Source organism: Rhincodon typus, chromosome 1 (genome assembly GCF_021869965.1).
Source record: "Rhincodon typus isolate 14 chromosome 1, sRhiTyp1.1, whole genome shotgun sequence".
Taxonomy (NCBI): domain Eukaryota; kingdom Metazoa; phylum Chordata; class Chondrichthyes; order Orectolobiformes; family Rhincodontidae; genus Rhincodon; species Rhincodon typus.
In genome coordinates, this window is record NC_063332.1 from 122,840,717 (window position 1) to 122,858,048 (window position 17,332).

Sequence of the window (17,332 nt, forward strand, 5' to 3'; positions counted from 1 at the left end):
TGCTCCTATGATGCTGCTTGGCCTGCTGTGTTCATCCAGCCCTGCACATAATAGAAGGCATCCTCATTTGGTGTCCACAAACACTGTATTATGGTCAGTCCTATCAATGCTGTCATTAAGAAATGCAGAGATAGTAGGAATTGCCGATGCTGGAGAATCTGAGATAGGACCGCAACTTCAAGGACCGCAACTTCCCCTCCACAGTGGTCGAAAACACCCTCGACCGCGTCTCTCGCATTTCCCACAACTCATCCCTCACATCCCCTACCTGCAATAACAACCAAAACAGAATTCCCCTCGTCCTCATGTACCACCCCACCGACCTCCGAATCCAATGCATCATCCTCCGGCACTTCTGCCATCTGCAATCTGACCCCACTACCAAAGACATTTTTCCCTCCCCACCCTTACCTGCTTTCCAGAGGGACCACTCTCTCCGTGACTCCCTTGTCTGCTCCACACTCCCCACCAGCCCCACCACCCCCGGCACTTTTCCCTGCAACCGGAGCAAGTGCTACACATGCCCCTACACCTCCCCTCTCACCCCCATCCCAGGCCCTAAGAAGACCTTCCACATCAAACAGATGTTCACCTGCACATCTGCTAATGTGGTATACTGCATCCGCTGTTCCCGATGTGGCCTCCTCTACATCGGGGAAACTAAGCGGAGGCTTGGGGACTGCTTTGTGGAACACTTACACTCGGTTTGCAACAAACAACTACACCTCCCAGTCACGAACCATTTCAACTCCCCCTCCCACTCCTTGGACGACATGTCCATCCTGGGCCTCCTGCATTGCCACAATGATGCCACCCGAAGGCTGCAGGAACAGCACTCATATTGCACTTGGGAACCCTGCAGCCCAAGCGTATCAATGTGGACTTCACAAGCTTCACCATCTCCCCTCCCCCAACCGCATCCCAAAACCAGCCCAGCTCGTCCCCGCCCCCCTAACCATTCCTCCCACTTCAAGCCCCACCCCCATCTCCTACCCACTAACCTCATCCTGCCTCCTTGACCTGTCCATCCTCCCTGGACTGACCTATCCCCGCCCTAACTCCCCACCTACATTCACCTTTACTGGCTCCATCCCCGCCTCTTTGACCTATCTGTCTCCTCTCCACCTATCTGCTCCTTTATCCATCTTTTATCCACCTCCCCCTCTCTCCCTATTTATTTCAGAATTCCCTTCCGCTCCCCCATTTCTGAAGAAGGGTCTCAACCTGAAACATCAGCTTTTCTGTTCCTCTGATGCTGCTTGGCCTGCTGTGTTCATCCCCGCCTGCTGTGTTCATCCAGCTCTACACCTTGTTATTAAGAAATGCATCTGTGCAAGGTAGATTGGTGAAGATGAGATCAAGTACATTCTTTCTGTTTGACTTCCTTACCACTTGTCACAGATCTGCCATAGCAGCTATGTTGTTTAGAAGTTGGGGACCTAACACATTGTCAACAACATTGCAGAAGGCACTGATTTAGAATGGCAAATAACATGTCTCACAATTGTAGTTTCAAAAAAGTGTCTGTCAAGGTGATGCTGATGCAACATGTTAATTGATATTTTATATATTTTACATATTAGTTTCACCATATACTTGTAATCAATGAAAAAAAAATTTCTTGTATAAATAGCATTCATTAGCGCATATACACAGGGTTGGATGTTAAACAATTTTGTGCTAATCAAACTGAGTAACCAAAGCAACATCATACAAAGTAAGCCGTCAAAATCTCTTAGTACTAGTTTTATTTGTTCAAAAATTTATTTTAGCCATACCATGTTGACTTTCTTTCTGTCAGAGAAAAAACACTTATTGTCACCTCCTTTGCAAAAATTACATTCTAAGTGCATATTTTGGCCTGTAAAATCCTCATTAGAGATGGACAATTATTTTGTTATTATTAAAATTTTAATAGTCATAAAAATATTATGTTCTAAAACCCCACATTAATATCATGAATAGTTAGCAATCAATCTCTTTCTTCATTAAACTCTTTTACTGCTCTTAGCCGTCAATAACTTTGTTTCTCCAGGGGGATCAGAAAAGAAATCCTCATTTGAACATACAGAGCTTCATCTAAATTCATCATTAATGTCATCTTTGCACCACCTGTAGTGCTTTGACTACTTTCATCATATTTTTGTCCATCAGTGAGCCAGTTCCTACCTCCTATCACTGCCAGCTGAACACAAACCAGTATGGCACTAAAACTGGTTTTTGATTAGTATGGAGACCTCTCAGGATTCAACACCATTGTTCAGTTTTCCAAAATAATTTTTATTGTTGAAAAAGCTTTCAGACATGCAAATGGTTCATACTGTTCAAGAGGGGAGTGGGCAAGGTGAGGACCTCATGACAGGCAACATCTGAAGGATAAATTAATTTTTGTTATTATTCTTGCATGGGATTTTGGCATTGCTGGCCAGACCAACATTTGCTGCCATTCCTACTTACCCTTGATCTCAATGAATTTCTTGGCCATTTCACAGGGTAATTAAGAGTCAATGACATTGTAGTCACTTGTAGGCTGGAGCAGGAAAGAATGGTAGATTTCCTTCCCTAAAAGTAAGGAAAGGATATCAGTGAACCAGATGAGCTTTTATGACAATTTACAAGTTGCATGGTCACAACTGGTCTAGCTTTTATTTCCAGATTTTAGTGAGTTCAAAGTTCACCATCAGACATAGTGGGAAAGGAAACATTACTGGGGGTGAAGTACAGGGCTCCAAACAAACAGCATTTTTTGGAAAAGAACGCAAGAAGAAATAAAGTACAAATGATAAAGGGGCCACTATAATCACAGCAATTTTATCTGCTTACAAACTAGTAAAAATCAGATTATTACTAGTAGATGAGTTCATAGAATTTTTTAAAGACGCTTTCTTGGAAAACAACATGTTCTGTAACAGACCAAAGAGCAGGTCATTATTAGCTTTGGTATTGTGTAATGTGACAGGATAAATCAATTATCTCAATGAAAGGCATCCCTAGTTAGCAGTGACCACAATATGATTAAATTTTATAGTTTGAAAGGGAGAAGATTGGGATGAAGACTATTATTTTAAACATAAACAAGGGCTTGCTATTATGTGGACATGAAAGCTGAATTAGCTGAAGTGAACTCGCATATGAGGCACACTTCAAAAAGGAGGACCTACCAGCTGTAGTTAACTAAAGAAGTTAAGGAAATCATACAGCTGCAAAATAATGAGTGGCAAGTCAGATGATTGACAGAAAATGATTCAACAGTTAATCAGGAGGATCAAGTTAGAATATGGGGGAAGCAAGTTAGGAATGGTGAGCAAGAGCTTCTACGAATATTTGTAAAGGAAAAGAGTAACTAAAATGAGTACTCGTTCCTCTAGAGAGTGAGAATGGGGAGACAAGAGTAGATAAAAGGAAAGTATGGATGAAATTCAAAAATATATTGCCTTCACAATGAAGGATACAACAATAATTCCAGTAATAGCTGTAACCAAGAGGTAGAAGGAAGAGGAAAAAAATAGTGAAATTACAATCATATGAGAAGCAGGACTGATCAAACTAATGGAGCTGCGAACTGGCAAGTCTCTGGTTTTGGATAGCCTTCATTCTAGGGTCTTAGAGGTTGCTGATGAGCTAGTTAAGTGTTGTTAATTTTCTAAAAATCTCTTGATTTAGGAAAGATTCCATCAGACTGGAATGCAGCAAATATAACTCCTCTACTTAAGACTTGTGGGAGGCTGAAAACAGGAAACTGTAGGTCAGTAAGCATGATGCGTGTAATGGGGATAGTGTTAGAATAAATTAAGAGATTACAGTGTTACACTTAAAAAAAGCAATCAAGGAGAGTTAGCATGGTTTCATCAAAGGGATTTGTGTTTATTGAAGTCCTTTGAAGAAACAAAATGCACTGTGGATAAACAGAAACCTGCGGATGTACTGTACTTGGATTTCCAAAAGCTATTTGATAAGATCACTGCAGAAACTAAGAGTTCATGGTACAGGTGTGACATGTTAGTACGGATTGAACTATGATTCACAGAAAACAGAGTAAACCTAAATGGGTCTTTATGTGATTGGCAGGATGTGATGAGTGGAGTCCTGCAGGGGTCTGTTCTGGAACCTCAACTTCTTAGATTTACATCAGTGTCTTGGATAAGGAGAGTGAAGGCATGGTAGTTAAACCTGCAGATGACACAAAGGTAAGCAGGAAAGTATGTTGTGAAAAAAGACAAAGGAGGTTGAGTGGGCAGAATTCTGACAGAATATAATGTGGGAAAATGTGACATTGTTAAGTTTAGCAGGAAGAATGGAAAAGTGGAGGATTACTTAAATGGAGAACAACCCTGGAATTCTGAGGTGCAGAGTGATTTAGATGAGCCAGTGCGTGAGTCACAAAATGTTAGTCTAAGTTACTACACAATAAAACGTTAATGGATGAGATCCATTATTATGAGAAGAATTGAATATGAAAATTAGGACATTGTGCTTCAGTTATACGGGGTATTGGTGAGACCACATCGTAAAGACCATGTGCAATTTTGGTCTCCTTATTTAGGAAAGAATGTAAATGCATTGGAGCAAGCTCAGAGGAGGTTCTCTAGCTTGTTACTTGAAATGAATGGATTGTCTTATGAAGATAAGTTGGTTTAATTTGGCCAGGCTGGGTTTGTTTACACTGGAGCTTAGAGGAGTTAGGAGTGACTTCATTGATGTGCATGAGATCCTAAATGATCTTGACAAGGTGAACATAAAAAACATGTTTCCTCTTGTGCATCAGTCCAGTCTAGGCTGCACAGTATTAAAAAGTAAAGGTCGCCCTTTAAGATAGAGATGAGGAGGATTATTTTTCTTGGAGGGTTGTATAGCTTTGAACCTGTTCATCTCAGACTGTGATGGAGTCAGGGTCATTAAATATTTTTAATACAAAGGTGGTCAGGTCCTTCCTAGGCAAAATAATCAATGGTAATTGGGGGTAAATATGAATGTAAAATTCAAAACACCAACACAGTAGCCATGATCTTATTGAATGACAGATCAGGCTTGAAGAGCTAAATGTCTACTTCTCCTGTTTTACATGTTCATATGACAAAAGGGGTGGAGTAAAAAACATCCTGGAGCAAACAGCCAAGTCATTGGCTTCAGCATTTAAATAGAGTTGGGATGATTCCACATCAAGGAGGTCATGAAAGTAAAGCCCTATGAGGATCTGTTGAAAGAGTTAAAAAATCCCTCATTGTGAAGGACATTTTAAAATTGGTTTACCGATGATGGGTCTCACTGGCAAGGACAAAGTTTGTTGTCAGTCCCTAATTGACCATGAGAAGAGGATCATTATCCATCATCTTAAACACCTTAGTCCATACGGTGATGATGCTCCCAGAGTGCTGTTAAGCAGTAAGTTCCAGGATTTTAACCTATCTATGATGAAAGAATAGTGATAAAATTCCAAGTGAGGGTGATAACGTTACATGGATGGGAGCTTACAAACAGTGGTGACTCCATGTGCCAGCTTCCCTTGTCTGTCTAAGTGATAGTCGTTGTTTATTTGGATGGTGCTCTCAAAATAGCATTGGTGAGTTGCTGCAGTGCAACTTGTAAATGGTACATGTAACAACCATAGTTCATTGGTAATAGAGGGAGTTAATTTTAAAGTGGCACATGGGGAACCAATCGATAGAGTTGTTTTGTTTTGGATGGTGCCAAGGCTCTTGTGTATTGTCAGAGCTGTATTCATTCAAGAAAGTGAAGATTGTTCCATCACACTCTTAGTTTCTTCATTGTAGATCACAAAAAGACTTTGAGGAGTCAGAAAGTGAGTTATTTGCCAAAATGTGCACAGCTTCAGGCCTATTCTAGTAGCTGCAGAGCTGGTCCAGTTAGCTTTCTAGTCAATGTTAATAGTGGGGGAATTCAGAGAACATAATGTTTGAATAAAATCAAAACATTGTGGATGCTAGTGATTTGAAATAAAAACAAAGTTTTGGAGATACTTGAGGTCTGACAGCAGCTGTGGAGAGAGAAACAGTTAACCTTACAAGCCTTATATGATCCTTCTACTCATGTTGGGCCCTGTCATCGTTCTGGCTGGGGATATTTATAGAGCCTGTTCCTTCTGTTTGTTGATTAATTGTACATCACTATTCTAGGTAATGCTCCAGAATATCAAGCAGAAGAAATTTTTGGGGACTCCTTGTTGGAGATGATTGTTGCGTGCACTGGTTTGACTGTTAATTGTTATTGATCAACCCAAGCCTAAATATTGTCTCGGTGTTCTTGCAATTGCCAATTGTTCCATTATCTGGAGTCTGGTGCATTGAAGAAAACTATGTACAATTATCAGTGAATATCTCCAATTCTGACATTATGGAGGGGAGTCACTGGTGGTTATAGGATGGCAGAGGCAAGATGAAGTATCCAGTCAACACCTCTGACTGAAGGTATTTGTAAATGCTTCAGCCTTGTCCCTTGGGCACACATATTGGGCTCCGTCGTCATCGAGGATAGGAGTATTCCTCCCAATAGCTGATTACTTCTACATCACCATTCACAACTGAATGTGGTAGGAGTGTAGGACTTTATTCTAATTTGTTGGTTTTAGGATCACTTCACTCTACCTACTAGTATACTGCATCCACTGTTCAGCAACCATATTATTCTATTTTATAACTTCAATAGACTTGCACCTCCATTGCAGTTCCTTTGCTTTCCTTATTGAAGCTTTCCTTATCGTCACCTGACCTGGTTGTAGTGGCAGAATGAGGGCTATACTAGACCATGAGGTTATTGTTTGGGGATAATTACAATCTGCCTTTGCTCAATGGAGCTTCATGGATGCACAGTTTTTAGTTGCTGGATCTTTTGTGTCTTTCCTATTTAGTACAGTGGTAGTAGTACCCACAATGGAAGGTGCTGTCATTGTGAAATGTAGTGGTTACTCCTACACATAATATTATGGACAGATGGATTTGTGACAGGTTGATTAGTGAGGATGAGATAAATTTACAAGCCCATTCTAGCAGCTGTGACCCTCAGAGTTTGGCCAACTCAGTCTACCATTGTTGCTGCCGAGTCACTTTTTGCAATGGGCATTGAGGAATCCTCCTGGTTGCCGTCTTACCATTGTGCCCTCCACATGATTTACAGCTTGGAAAAGTGTGGGTTCATTACCTGGTGGACGATGATAAGTGATAACCAGCTGCAGATTTCCATGTTTCAATGAAATGAGACTTATGTAGGGTTTGGAGTCAGTGTTGAGGACTTGCAGACTTATTTCCTTCCAACTGTATAAAATGTGCTTCCATCTTGCGGATGGGAAACGGTGGATGATGGAGGAGGTAGGAACATTAGTTGTAAGTTGTGATTCTGAGAGTATAACTGTCAGGCTGTTTTTTAAAAAATTAACCAATGGGGCAGCTGTCCCACTTATAACTCAAGTTCCCAAATATAAAGAAGACTTTGCAGGGTCAACTGGCCTGGGGTGTCTTTGAAAAATCTAATGCCTGGGTCACTCAGACCAAGTCTGCATGATCCTTCACTATCTTATTAGCCTCCTTATTTCCTTGAACAGCCTGAATAACACATTTTGAACAGAAAGACATTACAATCAAACATCAATACCAATAGTCTCTGGAGGCCATTTTTCTGATAACCATTTTCCTGCTGTCAGGGTAATGCAGTTGATTTGGTCACTTATAGCTTTCGATCCTTCAACTTAATTCTGTGAGAAGGAAATAGAATTCAGTATGATCCTGTTTCTTAGTGATGTTCGCAGTAACCATTTTAATCAGCATTTTATTTTTATGACTTATTTTTAGAATTGCTGTTAGTCACTGAGCTCTTGCTGTTTGGCATACTAGTGTGATTTTTAAAAAGGACAATAAGAAAAAGCAGTCTGCATTATACAGCGTTGCAAGCAAGACAGAAACCCAATTCAAAAAGGTCACAATAAAAGGTCAGATTCAGAAAAGTAAACTTGCCAATCAAGTTTGGAGAAGTTATAATGAGGAATAAGGAAATAGCAGAGGCATTATTGACTACATTGTTTCATGGTTGAAGACACAATTAAACTAGTCCTGTTTGCATGTGTTTGGAACATATCCCACCATACCTACCCCATCTATGTACCTATCTAAATGTTTCTTAAATGACAAAATTTTACTCGTTTCCACCACTACCTCTAGCAACCCATTTAAGACACTCACAACCCTCTGCATGAAACAGTTGTCCCTCTGGACCCTTTCGTATCTCTCTCTTCTCACTTTAAACCTATGCTCTCTAATTTTAGACTACCATATCATGGAGAAAAGCTGTTGTAACTTGGTGTAGTACTTGACCACCCTTTATCCATGATCAAACTTTTCCCTTTCTTTGTTCATGCTCCTACAAGTTCAATCTTTGGATTAGCCCTTTAAGGACGCCAGTTAAGATTGTGTTATGTGTTCTATACCAGACCTGAAACCATACATTTGATGCTAAATCCGAACGTAATATTAGAACTAGATACCTGCTGACATATGTGTTCAACACCTCTCCAGGGCAGTTAGGGGTTGGAATTAAATGCTAGCCTAGCTAGTGACACCCACATCGAGTGAACGTACTTTTAAAGTGCTGAAAATTCTGAATAGGTCAGACTACCTCTGTGGTGAGATAAACAGAGCTATCGTTCCACATTTCAATCTCTTATCCATTGTGTGGACTGCACACCAGCTGTGCTTAAATGAATGCTATGTTGGATTTCCGGGGCAACGGCAAAAAGATACCGATGCAGTTTCGGAAAGTGACAGCTACACTTCCTTTCCTGCTAGTATGATATTTGAAAATGCTTTTTTTTTTCTGTTCTCTGTGCGGAGATGCAACGGGGCAGTCTTATGTACAAACAGAAAGCAACCAGGTCTGTGCAGGCCAAATCCTTTGAATTCTGGGAATCTAGCATCATAGTTGAATCAAGAAGAAAGCAACAAATGAACATTCAAACAGTGCAACAGGCAATGGTGTAATGCCAAAGAACAAAAGTAGCCAAAAAAACCATCAGAAGGTCAATTAAATTGTTTAATGCTCCCTCTCGTTGCTATGCATTTGGAGAAGTGTTCTTTGCCCCGACCTTTAAAAGTACCGACAGCTGATCTAGTGCCAAGGGTTTAACTTAATTCTGACAGAGCCAAGGAAATGATTTAAACGAGTAATATAAGAAAGCTCGTGCCATGCAGCATCACATGTTTTTTGCATTCCCCAGAGTACCCCACAGAAAGCCCATCGCTCCCACAAATCAAAACTACAGGCAAGCATTCCAGTTTTCTGAACCACGTCGATCGAATGTGCGCCTTGCTGCCAGGGGATGCCAGTGGCTTTCCTTGCCCCGTTTTCCACAACCTATTTCCTATTTTAATGAAATAATCAGACAATTTGTTCTAAATAAGTTAACAAATGAGTTAATAGCAAATAGAAAAACTGCATTTAGACCATTAACCAGTTTGTTTTAAAAAATGCAGTGGAATTTCAACCAGTGGATTTCAAAACTTGATTAATGCTTTGCCTACCCAGTACCTTGCAAGCCAGGTAGCATTTTCAAGAAATGAGCTTTCCAGATTTTTTTACATTTTCAGTAAACATTGTCATGAGTGCTGGATTTGTGTTTGCATGCAATGTGAAGTACTAAAACAAAGAAATGTTTGTGAAGTAGAAACAGCATTAGTCTTTAAAGTGAGAGATAATAAGAACTGCCGATGCTGGAGTCAGAGACAACACAGTGTGGAGCTGGAGGAACACAGCAGGTCAGGCAGCATCAGAAATTTTTGAAGGGTCCCGACCTGAAGCGTCAACTTTCCTGCTCCTCTGACGCTGCCTGGCCTGCCGTGTTCCTGCAGCTCCACACTGTGTTATCTTAGTTTTTCAAGTGTCGTGTTTCTCTATTCTCCAGTTTTGTCATCAGAATGTCCAGAAATCTAAGACAATACACTTTTAAAGTTTTATTTTGAGCAGATTTGAAGTTCGCGTTGTGGATGAGGTTGCAGACTTGCTCGCCGAGCCGGTCTGTTTAATTGCAGACGTTTCGTCACCCTGCTAGCTAACATCGTCAGTGCACCTCTGGTGAAGCATTGGTGTTCCGGGACGGAAACGTTTGCAATCAAACGCACCGGCTCAGCGAGCAAGTCTGCAACCTTGCCATACACTTTCATGTTATTGCATTGGGTTTCCGTTTGTTGTGACAGTAAGGGCAGTTCTTCCATGTCCATGCCATTAAATCCAGCTAAAATACTTCATTCATCAACAGAAGTGTACAACTCAGTTGCACAGAAATGCAGAGAATTAAATCTTTAGGTCGCATGCATTCTTTATTTGGTTAGAATCCTTGATACTGCTGCACAGTAACTAAATAGGTTATGATATGTCTTTTCATTCACCATTCTGTAAATGTTTTTGCACCCAATTTGTAAATGTCAGCAGTTCCATCGCAGTTTTCAATATATGGTAGTTTCTAATGCATCTTGATCCTAGTTAGGCTTTTAGATACATCTTGATGGTAGTTCCTTGTACTTTGAACTGACAGATTACCTCTTAAATGAGAAAACCTGGTTTGCTCTGTGTGAAGCATTATTTTTTAATATTATGCACCATCCCTGTGTATGCGGCAGTGTGTTGGAGCAAACTGAAATTTGATTTTCTATGGAACACATGGTTGTTTCATCTTCACTATTCAACTACAAACACTGCTGAGTTGATTACTTTGAAAATCAGTTGAAAATTACTAATATTACTCTTTGTTTATGAAAGCAAAATTGAATAGAATTTTCATGGCTAATTTTGAAAGGTTTGCAATAATCAGGATGTATGTGACAAAATTCAGACACGCAGCCCCATTTATTTTGAGCAGCATGAGTGTTATTAGAAATCTAAATGGTGTGTCCACACTTCTGGTGTAAGTTGTGCCGGATGCAGTTTTGGTTATAGTCAAGCACTTTGAGCATGCCCAGGAAATATATAGAGCAGGCAGATATTGTTGAGACAACAAGGTGCAGGGCTGGATGAACACAGCAGGCCAAGCAGCATCATAGGAGCAGAGAGGCTGACGTTTCGGGCCTAGACCCTTCATCAGAAAAGGGGGAGGGGAAGGGGGTTCTGAAATAAATAGGGAGAGAGTGGGAGGCGGATAGAAGGTGGATAGAGGAGAGGATAGGTGGAGAGGAAACAAACAGGTCGAAGAGGCGGGGATGGGGCCAGTAAAGGTGAGTGTAGGTGGGGAGTTAGGGAGGGGATTGGTCAGTCCAGGGAGGACGGACAGGTCAAGGGAGTGGGATGAGGTTAGTCGGTAGGAGATGGAGGTGTGGTTTGAGATGGGAGGCGGGGATAGGTGGGAGGAAGAACAGGTTAGGGAGGCAGGGACGAGCTGGACTGGTTTTTGTATGCGGTAGGGGGAGGGGAGATTTTGAAACTTGTGAAATCCACATTGATACCATTGGGCTGCAGGGTTCCCAAGCGGAATATGAGTTGCTGTTCCTGCAACCTTCGGGTGGCATCGTTGTGGCACTGCAGGAGGCCCAGGATGGACATGTCGTCTGAGGAATGGGAGGGGGAGTTGAAATGGTTCGCGACTGGGAGGTGCAGTTGTTTATTGCGAACCGAGCGTAGGTGTTCTGCAAAGCGGTCCCCGAGTCTCCGCTTGGTTTCCCCGATGTAGAGGAAGCCACACCGGGTACAGCGGATGCAGTATGCCGCATTGGCAGATGTGCACGTGAACATCTGCTTGATGTGGAAAGTCTTCTTGGGGCCTGGGATGGGGGTGAGGGAGGAGGTATGGGGGCAGGTGTAGCACTTCCTGCGGTTGCAGGGAAAAGTGCCGGGTGTGGTGGAGCTGGAGGGGAGTGTGGAGCAGACAAGGGAGTCACGGAGGGAGTGGTCCAGCATGTAATGCTGTTTTGATGCCAGCATTGCTGTTTTGGAGCTCAGTGCTTCAGTTACTGATCTCACTTAAACTTGACCAGCGGAACATGAATTTAGTAGCAAGAGGAGAACCTAACCATAACTGTTTAGAGATAATCAAATAGTTTAATTTCAGATTGATCAATTTCTACTGGATTTCTACAGGTATTTGCTGCTTTACATACTGTTTTAAAGTTGTAAAAGTTGACAGTGAATGGTATAGCAGGAGTCAAAGAATTTTTCACTGACTTTGAGGTTTCTTGGCAACTTGTTGCCCCCGATTTGGGGTCACTGGCAGATATTTATCTTGAGATACAGCAAGAGTGGCAGAATGAGCCAAGGTCATAGAATCACTACAGCATGGAAGCTAGTCATTTGGCCCATTGAGTCCAAACCAACCTCCAAAGCGCATCCCAACCAGACCCATCCTGTCCCTGTAGCCCCGCATTTACCATGGCCAATCCACCTAGCCTGCACATCTTTTGATTGTGGGAGGAAACTGGAGCACCTGGAGGAAACCCATGCAGACATGGAGAGAAAGTGCAAACTCCACGTATTCAGTCTCCTGAGGGTGGAATCGAATTCAGGTTCTTTGGGCTGTGAGGCAGCAGCACTAACCGTGGAGCCACTGTGTTGCCCAAATAGAGATAGAGCAGGGAAAAATAGGAAGGTGGAAAAGGACAAGTTTCTAAGTTAGAGTTTGCATATGCCTGAGGGTTTCTGCATTCTTCACGCAAACAATGGGCTGGATTGTGCTGGGATCATTGGGACTACAAGGTTGAGTTCAATTCTGGGTCAAGAACATGGAATTTGTCATGGTGGATGTCAAACTCAGTGCTCCCAGTGGCAGCCAATTAATTAAGAAGCTATCCCAGGAAGCCCCATTCAAACAATAATGGCAAGCAGCCTAGGGAATGCACAGGCCCAATCAAAGGATCCCTTGCAATTTCCTCAGGACAAGTAGGAGCCACTGAAGCAGCTAGGAGAGCAGAGGCCACCTCAGGATGGAGGCTCACTCAGCTTTCTGCTTTGAGGTTATCAATGAAAAGCCAAGACCTTAGAGGGAAATCCCTTTCACAGGCCTACTCATAGATATGGTGGTGGCCTTTTATCACTATAGCTTTATCATTGAGGCATAAAACCCCTGTTTTTAATAATTCCTTACCTGCCACTGGGAAACCACCACAATTGATCTGGTAGCCTTAGCACATGGGGGTAGGGTAGCCTTCTCTGTCAGGAAAACAACATTGCTGGTTCAAAATGGTCCTAAGTTGGATCTTTATCAGACTAAGAGGCAGCTCATTTTAGTAAATGCAGCAGCCCACCTGCTTCCTAGCCTGCCTCAGGGAAGGCATTGAGAGGTAGGAATACATTGGGTAACTGACCCAACGGAGCTCTTTATTATTTCTCCTATAGGCCTTTCCCCATGATCAGGCAGCTAACTTCATCTCCAAGGGTCCATGAAGATTCTGTCCAAACCTCAGCAAGGACATTCTCAGTGAAGTATATCATTTTCTGTAATCTCACTGTAACCCAAGAATCAGGCAAGGATTCGTTCTTTGTGGCTGTAAAGATGACTGTGGTGATATATTTTAATCACTGGGTACCTTTCCTGACTAAAGCTAGAGATGCATACAATGTCTTGCAATTTACCATTTACCTCCATTGCATATTTGAGGTTACTAAGGCTCTGTAATCCAAGAGAGCTGACTATGTGTTATTCTTTGCTTTAGTCTAATAGCAGTGCTGCACCTTCATATCCAGGGTTTTGAGCATCTATTTATAAATTCAGTGAAACTGTTGGCCCAGCTCTACAGTGTAGTTTCTAAGATCTCTCTACTTACATGTTATTAGTCTGTGTCTCCTCCCAATCTCTCTTGCTGATGTCGGAGTCATATCAATTACATTATCCTCATTTCCATATTCCATTGTGTTACACTGACTACATTTAATGCTGCCTTGCCACAGAGAGCAAATGGAGTGAGTAGAGACAACACAGTATGGAACTAGAGGAACACAGCAGGCCAGGCAGCATCAGCGGAGCAGGAAAGTTGACGTTTCGGGTCAGAACTCTTCTTCAGAAATGGGGAGGGGGAAGGAAGCTGGGAAATAAATAGAGAGTAGGGGTGGGGCTGGGGAAGATAGGTGAGTACAGGTAGGGAATGTTGGGGATTGGTCAGTGGGATGGACGGGGTGGGTAGGTGGGAGAGAAGATAGACAGGTTGTGTCAGGTCAGGGAGGCTTGGATGAGGTCGAGGGTGGGGAGATTTTATAACTATGAATTCTATATTTAGGTCATCGGGCTGTAGGCTGTATTCCTGAGGCGGAATATGAGGTGCTGCTCCTCCAGGTTGTGGGTGATGTCATTGTGACACTGGAGGAGGCCCAGGATGGACATGTCACTCAGGGAGTGGGGGAGAGGTGGGGGGAGTTAAAATGGTTGGTGACCGGAAGGTGTTGTTGTTTGTCGCATACAGAGGATGCTCTACAAAATGGTCCCCAAGTCTACACTTGGTCTCACTGATGTAGAGGAGGCCACATCGGGGGCAGTAGATACAGTAGATCAAGTTGACGGATGTGCAGGTGAACCCCTGTCTGATGTGGAAGGTTTGTTTGGTGCCTTGGATGGAGGTGAGGTGGTGGGGGGGAGGTGAGGAGGCGTAGGGGCAGGTATAGCACTTTGTGTGTTTGCAGGGAAAGGTGCCAGGTGTTGTGGGGTTAGTGGGGAGTGTGGAGCGGACGAGGGAGTCAGGAAGAGAGCGGTCCCTATGAAAGGCAGATAGGGTGGGGAGGCAAATATATCTTTGGTTGTGGGGTCAGATTGAGGTGGCGGAATTGGCAGAGAATGATTATCTGGGGGGGGGTGTGGGGGGGGGGGTGTGGGTTGTCAGGGGTGATTTTGTTTTTTTTTTGTTGGGGGGGAGGGGGTTTGAGAGCAGAAGTGCAGGAAATCCAAGAGATGCAGTTAAGGACATTTTCAGTCACAGGAGGGGGGATGTTACAGTCCTTGAAATAGAAGGACATCTGGGATGTTTGGGAATGGAACGCCCCATCTTGAGAGCAGACACAGCGGAGGCGGAGGATTTGGGAGTAGGCGATTGCATTCTTGCAGGAAGGTGAGTGAGAGGAGGTATAGTCCAGGTAGCTGTGGGAGTTGGTGGGCTTGAAATAAATGTAGTTTCGAGACTATCTCCATTTTTGGTGACAGAGAGGTCCAGGAAGGAGAGGGAGGTATCAGAGATGGTCCAGGTGAACTTGAGGTTGGGGTGAAAGGCGTTAGTAAAGTTGATGAACTGTTCAAGCTCCTTGTGGGAGCACGAGGCAGCACCAATACAGTCATCAATGTAGTGGAGGAAGAGATGAGGTTAGTGCCAGTGTAGCAGTGGAAGAGGGACTGTTCCATGTATCCTACGAAGAGCCAGGCATAGCTTGGGCCGATGCGGGTGCACATGGCCACCCCCTCAGTCTGTAGGAAGTGGGAGGCGTTAAAGGAGAAGTTGTTAAGGGTAAGGATGAGTTTGGTTAAGGAGATGAGGGTGTCGGTGGAGGGGAATTGGTAGGGCCTGCGGGAGAGGAAGAAGCAGAGGGCTTTTAGGCCATCTGCGTGGAGAATGCAAGTGTACAGGGATTGGATGTCCATAGTGAAGGTGAGGTGTTGGTTGTCAGGGAATTAGAAGTCTTGGAGGAGGTGGAGGATGTGGGTGGTGTTCTGGACGTAGGTGAGGAGTTCCTGGACCAGGAGTGAGTAGGCTACTTCATGAGAATCTCAGATTTCCCCATGATACAGTTTGACAGCTTACCTTTCCCTCTTTGACTGACTATCACTGCATCCACTTGACCATGATGCAAAATAAAAGCCATCACAAAATAAACACATCAATCCATATTTAAAAATGGAAGCATGCTCGTTTGTGTTACCTGGTTGTAGACTCCTTTTGAGATTTTCTAGAGGTGTTTTTTGTTTCAGTTTTTGGGAGCTTCTTTTTGGTTTTTGGGCACTACTTTTTCACTCTAACTAACCCATTTATGAGGTGATGCTGTCACTCACAACAATACTTTCTGTATTTATGTTGATCTTTGGGGTATTTGGATACTCATACAAGCAGAACTAAAATCATTCTTCAATGTCCTCAAAAATCATAAAAGCCAAACTAAAAGCAAAGAACTGTGGATGCTGGAAATCTGAAACAAAAACAGAAATTGCTAGAGAAACTCAGCTGATCTGGCAGCATCTGTGGAGAGAAAGTAGAGTCAGAGTCGATGTTTCAGGTCCAGAAGAAGGGTCGTTGGATCTGAAATGTTGACTCTGTTTTCTCTCCACAGATACTGCCAGACCAGCTGAGTTTCTCTAGCAATTTCTGTTTTTGCTCCTCAGTAATCATCACTGTTCTTTTAAACTTAGTCACAGCACACAAAGAAAACACTATTTCTTAGATATCACGGTATTTAAATTTATATGATAACAGGGATGTGTTAACAAAAGTTTCTTTTCAAAATAACTGACACACTTCTATCACAAAAAGCCATCTCCATAAACACACAGACTTGCACAGACCAGTGAGGTCACCACAAATGCATCTCCATCACACTTAGACAGAGCCAGAATATTTTAACCAGGCAGCTACAGTCCTATTTACAGCATCTTGGATCTCAATTGTAGAGTTAAATTTAACAACTAACAGTATTCATTAAGATCCACTACAAACTTTCCAAGTATACCAGCTCCTCAGTATGGGCAACCTTAAAGTAGACATTCCACATTTGTTTACAAGAATCCGGTACCCCAGTGATTTGCAAGTTAGCTGAGTTAGACTTTGTTCTTTCTCATTTTGTAGCCTTCCTTCCCTGCCCAGTCCACGCACCTTCCTCTTCCCCACAGCTCACAGGCAGCTTCCTGCTTGCGTCCTCCTCCCTTTTGCAGCCCCTTCTCCCTTTACCATACCTGATGGTCTCCTCCTCACCATCATACTTCTGGTAGCCACCTCTTTCCATTCACACCTCTTGCAGCTGCCTCCTCTTCCTCCCCCTTGTATGTCTTTCAGCCTTCTACCCCTAAAACCCCTCATGGCCTCCTTTCTAACCCCACAGCTGTCTCACAGAATCCTTCCCCATTATCCCCAAAAAACTACCTAACCCTCCTCCAACTCTCCTAAATCTCTTCTCCTCCTGCCCTGCCCTGGCCAACACCATTGCCCTGGCCAGTGGCAGCTCTTAGTTGCACTCCAGCCTCATGAGATTGTTGACAAAGCTGCACTCAACCAGACAGACAGGAAGTTTCCCGTCACTCTGATGATTTGTGTATTATAGATTGCGGACAGGCTTTGGCGAGTTAGAGGTGAGTTAATGACCACAGGGTTCCGAGCTGCTCTTGTAGCCATAGTACTTCTGTTTCTTGTCAATGGTATTCCAAGAATGTTGATAATGGAGG

The 17,332-nt window shown here is 43.1% G+C and overlaps 1 protein-coding gene across 1 annotated transcript in view; it reads left to right on the forward strand.

The window, feature by feature from the left end:
* The first annotated feature begins 5,255 nt into the window (after window positions 1-5,255).
* LOC109929985 (testican-3-like) overlaps window positions 5,256-17,332 on the forward strand; it is a 71,903-nt gene continuing 59,826 nt past the window's right edge. Inside the window, exon 1 of the mRNA XM_048605764.1 lies at window positions 5,256-5,382. Within this exon, the coding sequence (XP_048461721.1) occupies window positions 5,256-5,382 (127 nt within the window). The remainder of the gene's footprint in view (window positions 5,383-17,332) is intronic.